The sequence below is a fragment of the Monomorium pharaonis genome, unplaced genomic scaffold, assembly GCF_013373865.1.
Source record: "Monomorium pharaonis isolate MP-MQ-018 unplaced genomic scaffold, ASM1337386v2 scaffold_240, whole genome shotgun sequence".
Taxonomy (NCBI): domain Eukaryota; kingdom Metazoa; phylum Arthropoda; class Insecta; order Hymenoptera; family Formicidae; genus Monomorium; species Monomorium pharaonis.
In genome coordinates, this window is record NW_023415517.1 from 10,403 (window position 1) to 30,000 (window position 19,598).

Below are 19,598 nucleotides of genomic sequence, written 5' to 3' on the forward strand. Positions count from 1 at the left end.
TTTTTTATAAATTGTTAAAATCTTTTCACATTGAAAATAGGTGTGGAGGAATAACAGTAGATAACGCATCTGCAAATACCAGGTTTATGAAAGAATTACAAATTCTTATGGAAGAAAATAATATTCGCTTTGATGCAAAACAGCAACATTTTCGTTGCTTTGCTCATATATTAAATTTAGGTATTCAAGATACTTTGAAATTGATAAAGCTGCAAGATATGACGTACGATAACGAAGATGCCGAAGATGAAGAAATAGAAAATGATATGAATGACGAACAATGCATAACAAAATTGCGAAAAATGTTTAAAAAAATATGTTCGTCAACAATGGCAATTAAATTACGTAGTTGCTGCGAAACTACAAATGTTAAATATGTATCGCCTAATATTGACGTTTCGACACGTTTGAACAGTACATATGACGTGATAAAAACCGGACTGCATTTAAAAAGTCCCCTAAATACGCTTTGCGAGAATAACATCATTTTTTCTCATTTAAAACTTAATCAAGATGAATGGTAACTTCTTGAAAAATTTTATAAGTACTTTAAAGTATTTAAAACTTTGTCGACTTTGTTAGGTGATAAATATGTAACATTACCGATGGTAATAATTGTAGAATTTAATATGCTTTTAGATTCTATCAAGAAAAAAATTTTTGAATTAGACAGAAAGATCGACTAACTGCATTTCAAGCAGGATGTAACAAAATGCTTAAGCATTATTCACATAATAGACTAATTGGATCTACTGTGTCGCATTGATTTTAGATCCACGCTATAAAATTGAAACTTTTGATTTGACTTCGTGGGGCAAAGAAATGAAAGCAGAGTCTATAAAACAGTTTTTAGAATTTTATAAAAATTATTACAATGAAGAACAAAATGATGGTAATAATTATATAGAACACAATTGAAACAGATGAAGATAATATACATATTGACTCTCTGTACATGGAATGAATAATACAAACGCCAATTCAAGAATTTGAAACATATGTAAATGCACCAAGAGCATCAAAGGAATCTTTAGTATTAATTTGGTGAAAACAAAGTGAAGCAATGTATCCTACTCTATCAATAATGGCTAAGGATATTTTTGGTATTACCGCCACTTCTGTTCCAGCGGAAAGTTTATTTTCCAAGGTGTCATTAGAAAACACAAGAATAGATTACATGAAACATAGGTACGCATTATTTTATGTATAAATTCTTGGTTGAATTGTAGTCTTAAAGATAAAATTGAAATATTGTAGTGACAGCCTCATCAGTAAAGTTTTTAAATTAAAGGTTTTAATTTTTAAAGATTTAATGTTGGTTTTTTTAAGCTCTATGTTGTTGGCTTGAAAATTTTCTTCTAATGGTATTACACACACACGCACACGCACACACACACACACATACACACACAGTACACATTCTACTAAGTAGAATCTACTTCAATAAATAAACTAATAATCTATTTAAAGCCTCGTTAATGTTCCCTCTGTCACCCGTTCTGTGTTTTTCGCGTTGGGTTACTCGTAATTCGGAAAAATGATTTTTTTAAACGACTTCTGACATTGACGTAATAAGAATAAGAGGTGGATTATTTAATTTATAAATCATTATTTAAATCATTATTAAATCATTATTTAATGATTTATAAATTAAATAATGATTAATGAAACAATAATAAATATATCCGCATGTAATTAAATTTTCCATTCTTATTAAAAAAATGACTGATTAATAAAGTTATATCTCATATATAAAAATTCTCGACGAGACTCTCGATATCGTCAAGACTCTCAGCATAAAAAGTCTCGTCTTTGTCTCGAATTCAAACTTTGAGTCTCGTCTAGATCTCGACACCGAGACCGAGACTAGTCTCGGTATCGTCCAAAAACACTAAGTAATACTTGCAAATAAAACGTAAAATGACTTAATAAAATATAAAATGTTTAAAAATATTTTTTAATGTTTTAAAAAGTATTTAAAAAAATATTATTAGCGATAATAATTGGGATTTTAAGAATATTAACAAAGGTAAAAGATTATAGAAAATATTGTCAAAATAGCCGAAAAATGAATATATCAAATTTGCAGGATTGGGTAAGTTAATATATTTTTTAACTAAATTAAATTAAAGTTAATGGATTATAAAATTAATTTAATTAAGTTAAAAGTTACATAAATAAAAAACTAACTTAGTTAAAGTTACGTTGAGATTACTTTAACTCAAGTTAAAGTAAAAGTTAATTTTGAAAAGCTTTATTTATATTAAATGAAAAAGCCATATAATTTATTTAAATCAGATTACCAACATAATTACAATATCATCAAATATATTTATTACTTTATTTGTAAATAAAATTATAATATAAATCATATGAAATAACAAAAAAATTGTTTTTATGCAAAAATAAATTTTATAATTTTTTCTTTTGCCCAGATAAAATTTTTAATTTAGCAAAAAAGTTAATAAGTTAAAGTTTATACGTTTAAAAAATAATTAGTTAAAATTAAAAATTAAATTATTTAAAATTAACTAAATTAAATTAAGTTATTAACTTTTTAACTTTATTAATAACTTTCAACTATTTAACTAGTTACCACCCAATCCTGCAAATTTGAAATGTACAGAATCAGGGACCTGGACCGGTTCCAATCGGTTCTTTTCTTTTTGTAGTGCAATGATTTTATGGGGACAATTCAACTCAGCTTTTGTTTCCGCTACACTCTACAATTATTTAAAGTATTATTAAATATTATTAATTATTATTATTTATTAAGAATCGAAAAATTAAGTGCCTGGATCAGAATCGAAAAAAGACAAATTTAAACGGTTTTTGATTTTCTTTATTTATCAAGAAATTTGAACCTATTATACTGAAATTGAATCGGTACAGTTTTCAAATATTTTATTAAACCGTAACTGAAACCGAATCATAATTTGATTTCGGTCTAAGTCCCTGTACAAAATAATTTAAATTAAGATAAGGAATACAATTGTTGGAAGATACGAAACATACATTCTGTTATTTTAGTTCAATTTACTTAAAGTAAAATGAGATAATGTAATAAGAAAGACAATTGAATATGTTTAACATTTATAATTAGTATATTAAATGTAACTTACAATTATCTCCATCAGTATTTTTTCTTGATTTCTCAACCAACATATTTAATGTTTCTTGAGTATCAGATTTTTCCAATATTATTGTTTCAGTATCTTCAACACATAAATCAGTGGACGAGCTATTGTTTTTCATAGTGCCTATTTGTAGTGTGCTTTTTGAGAAGTCATTTGTAAGAATCATATCTAAATAGATACAAAATAGTTAAATGAGTTATTAAAGTTTCTCATAAAAATTTAATATTAGCATTAAATTGAGCAGTGATTAATTATGTACCTTGAATATTTAAAGCACTAATAATAGTACTTTTAGAAGTAATAATATATAATGAATCAAAGATCAATTTAATACTAAAATTTATGAAATATTAATATCATTATAAAATAAATATATTAATATAGTTAAATTAATAAAATAAATAAATTAATATAGTTGTTAGAAAATTTGAGGAACATTATCAATATTGACAATAGATAATAAAAAAAAAATACTTTTAAAATAGCTGCAAAATGGATATCAAATTTGAAAACATATAAAATAACTTAAATTAAGTTGAAGTGAAAAAATGTAATAAGACAATTTAATACAACGTTTAACATTTATAACAATGTTAGTATAGTTAATGTAACTTACAATTATCTTCATCAGTATTTTTTCTTGATTTCTCAACCAACATATTTAATGTTTCTTGAGTATCAGATTTCTCCAATATTATTGCTTCAATATCTTCAACACATAAATCAGTGGACGAGCTATTGTTTTTCATTATGCCTATTTGTAGTGTACTTTTGAGAAGTCATTTGTAAGAATCATATCTAAATAGATACAAAATAGTTAAATAAGTTATTAAAGTTTCTCATAAAATTTAATATTAGCATTAAATTGAGCAGTGATTAATTATTTACCTTGAATAGTAAAAGCACTAATAACAGTACTGTTACTAGTAATAATATATAATGAATCAAAGATCAATTTAATACAAAATTTATGAAATATTAATATCCATTATAAAATAAATAAATATAGTTAAAAGAATAAAAGTAAATAAATATAGTGGTAAGAGAAAGGTGAAGACGTACGGTATCCATATTGACAAGAGCATTAATAAAAAAAAAGACTATGTAAAATAGCTGCAAATGGATATCATATTTGAGAATATAAAATAACTTAACTTAGTTGAAGTGAAAGAAGTAATAAGACAATTTAATACGATGTAACAGTTATAACAAATGGTTAGTATATTTAATGTAACTTACAATGATCTTCATCAGTATTGGTTCTTGATTTCTCAACCGACATGTTTAATGTTCTTTGATTATCAGATCTTTCCAATATCTTGTTTCAATATTTTCCAAAAACATTAAATCAGTGGACCCAGATATCATTATTTTACAGTGTCTGTTTGTAATGACGGCATTTGAAAATTCATTTGTAGAATCTTATCGAACACATGTAAAATAGTTAAAGAAGATATTAATGTTTCTTACAAAAGTTCAAATTAGCATCTAATATTGAGCAGTGATTAATTATTTACCTTGAATATTAAAGAACTAATAACAGTATTTTTAATAGTAATAAATATAATAAATCAAAGATCAAATTTAATACTAAAATTTATGAATATTATTTACAACGTTAACAATATTAACAATAGATAATTAAAAAAAGAATATTTATGGATATCAAATTTTGAGATGTATAAAATAATTAAGTTGAAGTGAAAGATTGTAATAAGAAAGACAATGAATATGACGTTTAATATTTATAACAGTATTAATATATTAAATATAACTACAATTGTCTTCATCAGTGTTGGTTTTTGATCTCTCAACCAATGTATCTAATGTTTCTCGAGTATTAGATTTTTCCAATATCTTGTTTGAATATTCAAACATAAATCAGTGGACGAGCTATCATTATCACAGTGTCTATTTGTAGTATAGCATTTGAAAAATCATTTGTAAGAATCATATCTAAATATATATAAAATAGTCAAAGAAGATATTAATGTTTCTTATAAAAATTTAATATTAGCATTAAATTGAGTAGTGATTAATTATTTATTTTGCGTATTAGAAGCACTAACCCCAATAGTACTGTTAATATGAAAAATAATTAATCACAAGCCAATTTAATGCTGTCAATATTAAATTTCTGTAAGAGACATTTGATACATTAATGTCTAAAAAACTTATATACTATGAAATAATAAATTAATGAAGTTATTATTGTTATTATTGTTACCATATACATTTGACATCATACATATTTGAAAATTTTAAAAATTATTTGTAAGAACTATATTTATATATATGAAATAACAAAAGAGCAAAGTTTAAAGAAACTTAATACTGGCAATATAAAATGTTAGTGATTATTTATTTTAAATTAATTTTAACAATTGTTTTTATTAATACTCAATAAATAATTAATTATTGACCAACTTATTACCAATATTAAATTTTTGTAAGATGTACAGTGTATTAATATCACTATTAGATATTAATGTTAAATAGTATCTATTTCTTCATTTAATTCATTTATGTTATAATGGCATTTTAATAAGATGATAACATCAATAAGCAATAAATTAAATTTGAAGTAAACTTATATACTCTGAAAAAATAGTTTCTTTATATTCAATTTCAATTTTCTTACCAGAGAGATTGTATTCTTCAGATGTAGTCTTTAGTTTTTCTTGCGCCTGCTGATTAGTTTTACTTTTATTTTTTATTTTTATTTTTGGCCTTTTTTAAGTACCTCAGATTTAATTATTCGAGGCTTTTGTCGGCTAAGTGTTTTATACTTGCAAAGATTTATAGATTGTAATTTTACTCGAGGAATATTATGGTTTAAATTTTTTTTTAATTTTAGAAAGATGCTCGATATTTGCTACAAATATATAAAAAATATTTTTAATTTGTCCCCATTTTTCTTACAAACTTTTAAAGACATTATAGGCAAAATGTAATACTTTTTAATAAATTATTTTAAATAAATGTGGAAACAATTTTTACATAAAAATATAATGTGTCACGTCACATTTTTCATAAAAATAATACAAAAGTCACATTTTTCATAAAAATAATACTAAAGTTATTAAATCAATATTATATTATTTCAGAATTGATTGCTGGCCAACATCAATTATTTGCAATATAATTATCAATTATTATATTGTAAAAATTAATTTTGACGACATAATATTTGTATTAATTTTTTACTTTCTTAATTTATTTTCTGCTTCTCTGTATTGATGAGACAGAGATGTACTCTTATAGAAGTTTTCAAAAATAATGATTAATAATTATTATAATACAACAGTGCATCTATGATAAGGAAAATGATTCCATAAAGGTACAATAATTTAAAAAACGACATTAAACATATTATGCGAGGAACGTGTTTCTTATGGCACAGCGATAAAGTAAAAGTAAAAATTACCGTTAATTCTAGCAACAATAGCGTTATTGTGAAAACATACGTACCGTTAACAGCCATTATGCATGCCTTTGTTCTTAACTGCGCATTTTTCAACATGCAATTATTACCTTTTCTTGCGTAAATATCATTTAATGGACATACGTAATATGTACCATTGGTGAGCATTACTAAAGCAAACATTATTAGAATTTTTACAACTTCCTTGTAAATTTTAATATAAATTTTCATCACGACAGATATCTTTACCGTAAAATGCGCAGATACAATAAAAAATCCACATCTTCGAACATCGCATATTAACCTTTGTCTCAATTGGTCTGCATCTACAGTTTGCCGCGCAGTGATTTTTTAATTCAATTGGTTCTTGGTCTTAGTTATTTAATAGAACTAGAGCAAAAACTAATCGCAATAAAGACTCATTGGCCGCATTCAGCAGACTCAGTAGTTGAGCAACATTACTAGATTTTCCGTTGAATAATGCCGTTGATTTGTTGGTTCTATAAGTCAGAACCAATCATGTTCGATTGCTACTTAGCTGCTGAGTTTGCTGAATGCGGCCATTGCAACCAGCAGCGCAACCACTCGGGTTGCGGTCCTATGAAGCGGATTAGGGCGGATCTACAATGGGTGCGTTCCACTTAACGCTCGCAACGCTTGCGAGCGTCATTTATCTTTGTTTAATATTTGATAAACAACAAGGATAAAATGATTCCACGGTCGTTGCAAGCTTTAAGTGGAACGCACCCAATAAGAGTCTGTCGCGTCCATAGACATAAGGTGAGTTTTTTAACTCATCGATTACTCAATCGCACGATGCGCAAAAAAAGTTTTTACAGAGAAAAGCATCTGTGCATAATGCAATTGATCGATAAATTAAAAAACTCGCCTATAATATATCTAGACTGAGCATTGTGGGAGTAGGGGTAAGATTCAGAGGGAAAAGGCTAGCATGCTTTGGGTAATACCTTTCTCTCTCGTTCACGCATGCGTACAAGTGCAAAAGATGGTCTCGTGCATGCGCATAAGTGCAAAAGGTGGATTTTGCACTTGTACACATGTGCGAACGAGATCACAGGACCGTTTCGACGGAATCTTTAAAAGAGTTCTATCAGAATAATCCCGTGATTGGTGATCCGCTCGTTCCGCTTCCGCATAATCCGCTCCATGGGACTGCACCCTCATTCCGCTCCGCATAATCCGCTCCAGGGGACATCAGCCTCAGGGTGCAGTCCCATGGAACGTATTACGCATAAGCAGAACGAGCGGAACACCAACACGAGATTATTCTGATAGAACTCTTTCAAAAATTCCGTCGAAACGGTCCCGTAATTTGTGATACGCTCGTTCCGCTTAGGCGTAATACGCTCTATGGGACTGCACCCTCAGAGTGGCTTTACATACGGTGTAAACGTAATTTGCGTCAACCAACCACATCATCTTTAACGTGCTCTGAATGTCCCTAAAATCGTCTTAGGGTACGGTCCCATGGAGCGGAATATGCGGAAGCGGAACGAGCGGATCACCAATCACAGGACCGTTTCGACGGAATCTTTGAAAGAGTTCTATCAGAATAATCCCGTGATTGGTGATCCGCTCGTTTCGCTTCTGCATAATCCGCTCCATGGGACCGCACCCTTAAGGGCCATCTACAATGGAATGTTTTAGCCGTAACAGCACTAAAACTACGGCAATGCTGTCTAAAATAAAAACGACGTAGCAATAACATACAAGCCGGCCATCAAAGAAAGGCGACCAAAAACTAATCCCGAATGCCCCAACGCTCATCGTAAGCACGCAATGAATTGGCTCAATGTCTGCTGTAGGCTGAAAACAGTAAAGCAATACGAAGTGGAGACATTTTCTACGACTACTGCTACGGCCTACGACTCTCCATTGTAGATGGCCCTTAATGGCTCTGGCAGCCAGCGCGATTTTGTCGCGCGTGACGTGCGATGTCCAATGGGTATACAGCTATGAGCGGAAAGACAGTCGCTCATTGAACATCGCGCGACAAAATCGCGCTGGTGTGCCAGAGCCCTTAGGGCACATAAAAGACGATGTGATTGGTTGACGCAAGTTAAGCTTACGCAAATACGTCACATGTAGGCCCGGTCTACAATAAGTAGTCGTTAGTCGTTGGTCGTAAGAAATTTAACCAATCATATTCGTTTATTCTTCTCTAAGATCAACTGTGATTGGCTAGATTTCTTACGACCAACGACTAATGACTTATCGTAGACCGAGCTTAAAACCACTCTCACTGAAGGCCACTTACACTAAACTCTAATTAACTTAATCGTTCATTATTTCATTGGAATTGATCAATCGCATTTGTTAGTTTTGCTTAATAACAAATACGATTGGTCAATTTCAATGGAATAATCAACTATTATATTTTTATGGTGCTTGGAAAACGGAATCAGAAAGGCGGATTGGACGGAAACCTAACCTAACCTAACGGGAAAGAAGAAGAAGAAAAAAGGTGGATCACCAATCACGGGAACCATTTCAACGGAATTTTTAAAAAGGTTCTATCAGAATGATCTTGTGATTGGCGATCTGCGTTTCCGATTTCGTTTTCAGAGCACCATGGGACAGCACCCTTATGCTTTATATGCGCTAAGGATGTTTAATCCTTTAATAAATATCATTGCACACACTTTTGCGTAACGCATAAGAAAACCAATCAATCAAACTCGTTTCTATTTCCTTCCCAGGATAGAAATTAAGAGCTCTGATTGGATAATTCTCTTAAGCGTTATGCAAAAGTCTATGCCCGGGGCCTAAAAATTAAATTTCGTAAGATTAAAAAATCATGCCTATTACAATGCAGTACGTCTTAAGCAAAATTAAACAGCAATTAATACGTTGTTATTCTTAATAAAAATGATTGCTATAAATAGATTATAGACTATATTAATATTTGATAACAGAATATTACAGACTTTGTGACTTGGAAAATGATTCGTGTTATTAAAACGGATCTCTTCTGTATTAACGTACTGATGCATTAATTATTGTAATATTATCTGATAAATATTACAATTCACTCATAAAATACACGTATTATGCAATAATTAATACAATCATTATGTAAGAAACTCATTTTAATAAAAAAAATTCCTACAATTTTTATGTTAAAGAAACATTAATAAAAAGTAAGCTTGTCAAAAGAAATATATTTTCACTAAATAACTTAACAAAATGTTAGTTGTGCTAAAATTTATCATGTGACATATTGTACCTGTAACTAGTGTAGGATTTCCTAACTTTACAGAACTTTTAATTTTATTGTCCACTTTATTGTCCTTTCCAAAATAAAAAGTAATGTTTATTCCAACATTGTATTCTAACATTTTATAATGCAAAATATATTTGTAATAGTAATATTTATAAGTTATAAGTGTTCTGCCTGAAAAAGAGGACATGTAAAAGTGAAAATCTTTTATTAACGAGCAAAGAATAATAAAGTTTCATTTGTCGCTTTAAGAAAAAACACGCATAATATCAAATTCTATAACAATGTCATAAAAACACTCTTGATAACACTCTATTTAGATGTATTATTTTCTACCAAGTGTAACATGTTACTTATGTTATATCATATAATTTGGGAGAAAAATGTCAAAAGTGAAAATGTTTTCTAGATGTTGAGCAATTAATATGTTTCAAATAGTATAAATTTGCTGACATTTTTAATTTTTATTAAATTATTATCCTGTGCTCATTAAAAAATGTTCTCACTTTTACATTTTTCATAGGCAAAAGGACACTTGTAACTATAGACATTATTATTACAAATATATTTTGAATAAAAAAACAATAAAAATCACTTTACTTCGCAGGACAATAAAACTTTAAGTCCTGCAATGTTAGAAAGTCTGCACCAATCCCACGTACAATATGTCATATGCCAAATAGCACCATCAACGTATTGTCATTTTCTTTCGTGAAGAATCATTCCTACGAACAGGCTTACTTATTATAATAAAGATGAGTTTATCATACATTGCAATACTAATGCATCCGATAGCACAGAAGAGACTCGTTTTATAAAATAAAAAATTTTTATAATGACAGTCTGTAAAACAATTTTCAAATATTAATATAGAAAATAATCAGAACATAATTATTTTTCATTATGGGAGATAACGTATTGATTATTACCAAATTGTGCTCAAGCATACTGCATGTGTGATAGAAATGACAGATTTTTTAACCTTACAAAATTTGACTTTTGAGGTTAATATTATATTTATCATTTTTTATGCATATGAGATCGATTAATCATGCAATATGCGTCTCACTTAGAATTTTAGCGTCAGCAACTTATATTACATTTAACAGAAAATAATGCTTCTGAACAGAGTTTAGTGCTAATAACACATAATGTGTTATGATGACATTATTACAGAATTTGGCATTATAAAAATGTTTCTTTTTAAAGCGACAATTAAACTCTATTACTACATGTTGAAAACTTTATCGAGTTGTATGATATACAATCTATCTCTTACGCATTAAAAATTATCGTACCGTAAACATAATATTAACCTTAAAAGTCGAATTTTGTAAGATTAAGAAATCTGTCATGCCTATCACACATGTAGTATGTCTTGAGCAGAATATTGCAATAATCACATCCCTTTTAACACGAAATGATTGTTACGAACAGATATTATAGATATTAATATTTGATAAGAGTATTACAAATACAAATTTTGACAATATGAAAATTTTTCAACTTTTTAAAACGAGTTTTTTGTGCATTAACGGATGCATTAGTTGTTGTTGCAATATTTTATAAACTTGTTACATTATTGTTTATTGACCCAATACATTTAACATATGCAATAATTAATGGAACCATTTTTACATAAGACTCATTTGAGCAAAAAAACTTTTGACAATTTTTGTGATGGCAAGGAAGCATGAATAAGAAATAAGCCTGTTAAAAGAAATAATTTTTCATTAAATAAAATGACAATAAGTTGATTAGGTTAAACTTTTGCATGTGTCATGTTCTACGTGTGATTTACGTAAATTTCTTAACTTTGCAGGACTTTTCACATTTTATTATCCTTTGTACAATAAGAAGCGATCTTTGCTCTAACATCGTTTCATAATGCAAAATTTATTTGTAATATTAACATTCGTAGTTATAAATATTCTTCTACCTGAAAGGACATGTGAAAGTGAAAACCATTTTTTAATGAGCAAAGAGTAATAATGTTGCAAACTTACAGTTACAAAGATTTAATTGTCGCTTTAAGAAAAAACATGTAGTGTCAAATTCTGTAATAGTGTCGTAAACACTCTATGTAACACTAATCTCTGTTCAGATGTACTATTTTCCATCAAATGTGACGTGTTGCTTATGCTAAAATTCTATACGAGACACATATTACACGAGTAATTGACATTATGTTAGAAGATTCCTTGTATCACATAATTAGGGTGAAAATATCAAAAGTAATAATGTTCTCTAGATGTTGAACAATTAATATATTTCTAATAGTATAAAATTTTTCACGTTTTTAATTTTTATCAAATTCTTAGTTTATGCTCATTAAAAAATTTTTTCATACAATAAAGTGTACACGAGTTTATTATATCCTACAATACTAATGCATCTGTTAGTGTAAAAGAGAACCGTTTTCATAAGATAAAAAAATTTTATTATGATAATATAGTACCGTTTTCAAATGTTAATATAGGTTATTAATTATTTCATAACAATCATTTTTAATGATGAGAGATAACCTATTGGTTACTACAAAATTTTGTTCCAGACATACTGCATGTGTGATAGAAATGACAGATTTTTTTAATTTTACAAAATTTGACTTGAAGTTAATATTATATTTATCGTACAATTTTTTATGCATCTGAGATCGATCAATTATGCAATACATGTCTCGCTTAAAATTTTAGCGTTAGCAACATATATTACATTTAACAAAAAATAATGCATCTGAACAAAGTTTAGTGTTAATAACACATAATGTGTTATGATGACATTATTACAGAATTTGGCACTATAAAAAAGTTTTTTCTTAAAGCGACAATTAAACTCTATTACTATATGTTGAAAACTTTATCGAGTTGTATGATAAACAATTGATTTCTTACGCATTAAAAATTGTACAGTAAACATAATATGTTTAAAAGTCGAATTTTGTAAAGTTAAGAAATTTGTAATACTGTTATCATTGTGTCAATAAACAATGTTGTTTATTGTGTCAATAAATAATAATGTAACTAGTTTATCAAATATTGCAACAACTAATGCATCCATTAATACACAAGAGACTCGTTTTAAAAAGTTGAAAAATTTTCAGTGTCAAAGTTTGTAATACTTAATTAACTAAATAATAAACTAAATTAAATAAAATGACAATAAGTTGATTGGGCTAAAATTTGGCATGTGACATGCTCTACGTGTGATTATTGTAGATTTCCTAATTTTGCTGGATTTTTCAGGTTTTATTTCCTTTGTAAAATAAAAAGCGAACTTTATTTTAACATTGTTTCATAATTTAAAATATATTTGTAATATTGTTTGTTGTTGTAGATTCTTCTGTCTGAAAAAAGGACATATAAATGTGAAAACCATTTTCTAATGAGCAAAAAGTATTAAAGTTTTAAACTCATAATAATAAAGTTTTCATTGTCGCTTTAAGAAGAAATGTACATAATGCCAAATTCTGTAATAGTGTCATAAAAATACTCTATGTAACTTTGAACTCTGTCTAGATATACTATTTTCCATCAAGTGTAACATGTTGCTTACATTAAAATTCTATGCAAGATACATTGCATTTTAATGAGTAATTGACATTATGATAAAGATTCTTAGGCCCGGTTCCACAACTCACGGTTAAATTAACTGGCCGATTATTCCATTGGAATTGATCAATCGTATTTGTTAATTTTGCTTAACGACAAATACGATTGGTCAATTCCAATGGAACAATCAGCCAGTTAATTTAACCGTGAGTTGTGGAACCGGGCCTTAGAGACTTGAAAACTTCTATATTCACATAATTTGAGTGAAAATGTCAAAAGTGGACATATTCACCAGATGTTAAGCAATTAATATATTTCAAAAATAAATTTGCTCACTTTTTAAATTTTTTATCAAATTATTACCCTGTACCTATTAAAAAATGGTTTTCACTTTTACATGTCTATTGTTTGTCATAGTAATATTTCTAACTGTAAATGTTAAGATTATATATTTTGCATCGAGTAAGTACAATTTTAAAAACTGCTTGAGTAAAAGTCACTTACTATTTAAAAGACAATAAACCCTTAAAAGTCTTGTAAAGTTAGGAAATCTATACCAGTCACACGTACGATATATCATATGCCAAATTTTAGCACAATCAACTAATTGTCATTTTATTTAATAAAAAATTATTTCTTTTAACAGGCTCAATTCTTATTAATGTTTCCTTATTATAACAAAAATTGCAGAAAGCTTTTTTATTAAAATGAGTCCCTTACATTAAAACGGTTGTATTAATTATTACATTTATAGTAAATATATTTGGTCAATAAGCAATAAAATAATGAGTTTATTACATAATACAAAACTTGTGCATCCGTTAGTACAGTAAAGACCAGTTTTAATAAGCTAAAGCATTTTTATAATGACAAAGTCTGTGATACTGTTATTAAATATTAACATATGCAATAATCTGTTTATAACTAAAAATTCTTTTCAAAAGGTATAACAACGTACTGATTATTGTAAAATTTTGTTCAAGACATTGCATGTGTGATGAGTAAGACAGATTTCTTAACAAAATTAGATTTTTAAGGTTAATGTTTTATTTATTGTACCCATGCCTTAGGCCCGGTCTACAATAGGTAGACCTTATAATAAGCCTTAAGCTCTAAGAAACTGACCAATTATAATTGAATGTGAGAAAAATAATCGAATATAATTGGTTAATTCTTTAAGACTTAAGGCCAAAGCACACACTTTTGCATAACGCATAACGTATGTACATAAGCAAATTGATTGGTCCATAAGCAAAGTGCATAAGAAATTCAACCAATCGAATTTCTTATGCAGTTATGTTATGCGTTATGCAAGAGTGTGTGCTTTTCGCTTTACTACACCTATTGTAGATCCGGTCTTAGGGCCCAGACTTTTGCATAACGCATAACATATGTACATAAGCAAATTGATTGGTCCATATGCAAAGTGCATAAGAAATTTAACCAATTGGATTTCTTATGCATTTATGTTATGCGTTGAGCCCATTCTACATTAATCGCAAGTCGCAAGTTGCGTTTTTTAGTAAGTAGAAAATAATAAAGTTTTGTATGTATGTCAAATTTTGCAATGTTGCAAATGAGCGGATCACCAATCATGGGATCATTCTGATAGAACTCTTTTAAATATTCCGTTGAAATGGTCCTGTGATTGGTGATCCGCTTCTTCCGCTTCTGCGTAATCCGCTCCATGGGACATCAGCCTTAGAAAATCTGTGATGTTCATTTTGACTTATTATATTTCGTCTCGCGCGAAATTTCAGCGTAAATGATGAAATGTCCTCAAAATAGCCAATATGTCTTGTAAAACTTTGGGGACGGTCCCCAATGTACCCAAAGAAAACGTGTCCCCAAAATGTACAATTCCAATAAAATTGTAATTTTGGGGACGTCCCCAAAACATACAATTGATATATAAAACTTTGAGGACAGTCCCCAAAAGAACCAGAAGTCTCCAAAACAGCCAATGCATATCAAAAATTGTCCCCGAAGGCTACAATTGACATATATATATATATATATATATATATATAATACGTTTTACACTTATTTTGTATTTTATATTTCGGCGTTTCATGTATTTCATATTTCACACGTATTTTATATATCTAAACTTATATGAAATAAGATTTTTTACATGTATTACATATTAAGGATGATGGAAGGATAATAAAGATGTTTTTTATTATTATGTGTCACAAACATTTATTTTTATATAGCTACATTGTATTTTTATATGAGTATAATAAAAAAAAAAATTGCATGAATTAAATGACATTGTCTTTGTGTATCCATGAATTATGCGATCCATCGAATCCTAACCACTTTACGTAGACCTCGTCACCCTTCCTGCGCAATATTTTCTCCACAAGAAATACATCAGGATGAGTCGCACGATGCAACTCGTGCTCATAGAACGCTCCAGCTATAGATTTTCCACGATAATCCTCGAGTAGATAGGTTACGGGATTAGTATGTTGCACTTTAATAATCTTAAACACCTCGGTTGTCCAATTTGGCGTGTAACCCTTCTCAAAAATCGTCTTGTACTTGCTCACGCGTACTGAATCACCCATTTTAAATCTCGCTGGACCCGCGATCTTTATAGTGCTGTATACTGTAGCCAAGAGTCTTTTAGCCACAGCGGGGGTTACGTCGATGGGTCGCATACCGATAGTTCGATGCTTTCGAGTATTGTAATTCAACACGAGACGTGGTAACAGGTCAATCCACTTGTAATTGCCGTAGAGTGTAAATTGCTTCCACATATCGTTCTTCAGCGTGCGGTTAAACCGCTCAACGACCGACGCCTTCATTATAGAGTATGTAGAATAATGATTGATATCATGTTTTTTCAAGAGTTTCTGCACGTCGGCGTTGTAAAACTCCTTCCCCATATCGGTTTGCAAGTTTTTCGGATGTCTACTGCTCTCTCGCATTATCTCAGCAATAGCGTTAGCCGTCTCACTTCCACCCTTGCTCTTGAGCGGTATAGCCCACGCATACTTGCTCAACACATCGATGACAGTGAGTATATAGTGATAGCCTTTGTTGAAACGCGAATACGGATGCATCTCGACGATATCTGCCTGCCACAAGTCGTCGTATCCTCGAACTATAACACGTCTTCGTGGAAAATTTCTTCTTGCAGGAGCGTGCAGTTCCTCGACGAGTCGCAACCTCTCAGAACTAACATGTCGATCGGATTTTAATGATCTCATGTTTGTTTCACGTTCGTTTAACGTTTGTTTCACGTTCTTTCACGTTCTTTTACGTTCTTTTACGTTTGTTTCACGTTCTTTCACGTTTGTTTCACGTTCTTTCACGTTCTTTTACGTTTCTTTACGTTTTTTTACGTTTGTTTCACGTTCTTCCACGTTTGTTTCAAGTTCTTTCACGTTCTTTTACGTTTGTTTCACGTTCTTTCACGTTCGTTTCATGTTCTTTCACGTTCTTTTACGTTCTTTTACGTTCTTTTACGTTTGTTTCACGTTATTTCACGTTTGTTTCACGTTCTTTCACGTTCTTTCATGTTCTTTTACGTTCGTTTCACGTTATTTCACGTTTGTTTCACGTTCATTTTACGTTCGTTTCACGTTCTTTCACGTTCGTTTCACGTTCTTTCACGTTCTTTCACGTTCGTTTCACGTTCTTTCACGTTCTTTTACGTTTGTTTTACGTTCTTTTACGTTCGTTTCACGTTCGTTTCACGTTTTTTTACGTTCTTTTACGTTTTTTTACGTTTGTTTCACGTTCTTCCATGTTTGTTTCAAGTTCTTTCACGTTCTTTTACGTTTGTTTCACGTTCTTTTACGTTCGTTTCATGTTCTTTCACGTTCGTTTCACGTTCTTTCACGTTCTTTTACGTTCTTTTACGTTCTTTTACGTTTGTTTCATGTTCTTTCACGTTTGTTTCACGTTCTTTCACGTTCTTTCACGTTCTTTCATGTTCTTTTACGTTTGTTTCACGTTATTTCACGTTTGTTTCACGTTCATTTTACGTTCGTTTCACGTTCTTTCACGTTCGTTTCACGTTCTTTCACGTTCGTTTCACGTTCTTTCACGTTCTTTTACGTTTGTTTTACGTTCTTTTACGTTCGTTTCACGTTCGTTTCACGTTTTTTCACGTTCTTTTACGTTTTTTTACGTTTGTTTCACGTTCTTCCACGTTTGTTTCAAGTTCTTTCACGTTCTTTTACGTTTGTTTCACGTTCTTTCACGTTCATTTCATGTTCTTTCACGTTCGTTTCACGTTTTTTCACGTTCTTTTACGTTCTTTTACGTTCTTTTACGTTTGTTTCACGTTCTTTCACGTTTGTTTCACGTTCTTTCACGTTCTTTCACGTTCTTTCATGTTCTTTTACGTTCGTTTCACGTTATTTCACGTTCATTTTACGTTCGTTTCACGTTCTTTCACGTTCGTTTCACGTTCTTTCACGTTCTTTTACGTTCTTTTACGTTCTTTTACGTTTGTTTCATGTTCTTTCACGTTTGTTTCAAGTTCTTTCACGTTCTTTTACGTTTGTTTCACGTTCTTTCACGTTCGTTTCATGTTCTTTCACGTTCGTTTCACGTTCTTTCACGTTCTTTTACGTTCTTTTACGTTTGTTTCACGTTCTTTCACGTTTGTTTCACGTTCATTTTACGTTCGTTTCACGTTCTTTCACGTTCGTTTCACGTTCTTTCACGTTCTTTTACGTTCTTTTACGTTTGTTTCACGTTCTTTCGTGTTCTTTTACGTTCGTTTCACGTTCTTTTATGTTAATTTTACGTTCGTTTTACGTTGTTTTACATTCTTTCACGTTCGTTTCACGTTCTTTGTTGTTCGTTACCGTCCGTATTGATGTTCGTTGTCGTTCGTTAACGTCTGTATTGATGTTCGTTGTCGTTTATATTATCGTTCTTCGTCGTTTGTTACTGTTGTCGTTTGTTTATTATTTCTTTCTGTCGTCTTTCAAAAGCCATTCTTTGTCTTCAGGTATTGAACGATTAGTTAGTCGTTCATAGCCATTTCTAGCCTGATTTACAACTGTTTTGTAGCTATCCGATAATCGTTCTTGAGTCGTTCGATAGCGATCTTGTATCGTTTGGTAACTACCTGACAATCGCTCCTGAACCGTTTGTTGTTGATTCAGAAATTTTTCGAAATTATTCGTTAGACGTTCGTAACCGTCTCTTCGTCGTTCATTGCCGCTCATTGCTGTTCGTTGTTGTTTCTGACTCAGCTTTTATAATCGTATGTTGAAGTTCGTTTATCGCAATGTGCAACGCTCGCACGTCCTTCTCAAGTGAAGTCAACCTCTCGTCTGATTCTTTCTGATGGTTTATCAAGGTTTTAATATACTGATCCACGTATAGTTTGTTGACAGCGTCGGTATTAATTTCAGGCTGCGCTAGACGGCGAATCTTGCGCAATCTCGCGTCAAAGTCTGTTACAACGCAACACAGAGCGTTTTCACGCACATAATTTCTCACTATACCGCTCCAATGATGATACGAATCGTCGGTGTCGTTTCTCAGTTTGGATAGTCCAAATTTGTCGATCGACATTTTTCGATATGAGATGACGGCGATCAACTGATTCGTTTCAACGTTCTCTACGTTAATTTATAATAAGACCAGCCTCGCGAAGTTCCTCGATGATAGACAACATCTCGTTGTCGTGTGCGTTGTGACCAGCTTGACGCGAAGCTTCGAGCAATGGTATGCGATCCACTAGCTCGTTAGGATCATCCCAGTGCTGGTAATCGATCGCGTTATCATTTAATGTCATAGCGTTAGGTAATCCTTTTCCAACTCGAGGAGCTGCAGCGTCACAATCGCGCGATGGAAGGTCGCGGACTGTATCTTGGTCCGTACATAGATGGACGGGGGCTGTACCTCGCTCCATACAAATCTGGAAAAGGTGTAACATCGAAAGGAAAAAAAAAAAAAAAAAAAAAACATCGAAAAAGCGTTAAAAATGCCCGCGGGTGCAATGACGAATGTACAACTGCAGCAACTGGCTATTCGTATGCGTATTCCATACTTTAGAGGAGTTTTCATGCGTAACGCATTACCGATAAGCAGCCCGTGTCAAAACGAGAGCGGTATCGTAAATTTGGATGATGTAACGGGTCCCGGTACTCATTGGGTAGCCTATGCAAAGAGGAACAATCACGTGATATATTTCGATAGTTTTTGCAACCTTCGACCACCTAAAGAACTTGTACGATATTTCGGAAACGATGTGACAAAGATAGAGTACA

The 19,598-nt window shown here is 30.7% G+C and overlaps 1 protein-coding gene and 2 long non-coding RNA genes across 3 annotated transcripts; all 3 read right to left on the minus strand.

Annotated features, from left to right (window-relative positions):
- Positions 1-2,820: 2,820 nt before the first annotated feature.
- Positions 2,821-3,904, minus strand: LOC118648150. Its single transcript, XM_036294439.1, has 3 exons — positions 3,754-3,904; positions 3,123-3,305; positions 2,821-2,955 (listed from the first exon to the last, which is right to left on the minus strand). Exons 1-3 carry the CDS (start codon positions 3,884-3,886, stop codon positions 2,948-2,950), a joined length of 324 nt encoding a protein of 107 aa, XP_036150332.1. The 5' UTR covers positions 3,887-3,904; the 3' UTR covers positions 2,821-2,947.
- A 1,135-nt stretch (positions 3,905-5,039) lies between these two features.
- LOC118648148 lies at positions 5,040-8,148 on the minus strand. The gene is made up of 3 exons (XR_004965178.1): positions 6,609-8,148; positions 5,779-6,012; positions 5,040-5,093 (listed from the first exon to the last, which is right to left on the minus strand). It is a non-coding gene; the product is annotated as an uncharacterized LOC118648148 (long non-coding RNA).
- Positions 8,149-11,361: 3,213 nt separating this feature from the next.
- LOC118648149 lies at positions 11,362-13,474 on the minus strand. The gene is made up of 2 exons (XR_004965179.1): positions 11,809-13,474; positions 11,362-11,741 (listed from the first exon to the last, which is right to left on the minus strand). It is a non-coding gene; the product is annotated as an uncharacterized LOC118648149 (long non-coding RNA).
- Positions 13,475-19,598: the final 6,124 nt, after the last annotated feature.

Bases quoted from the DNA above. Each gene is read 5' to 3' on its own strand.
- LOC118648150 (XM_036294439.1), bottom strand. From the start codon at position 3,886: ATGAAAAACAATAGCTCGTCCACTGATTTATGTGTTGAAGATATTGAA. The intron at 3,306-3,753 runs GTAAGTTACATT...GTATCTATTTAG, and splicing joins AAATACTGATGAAGATAATT to ATATGATTCTTACAAATGAC.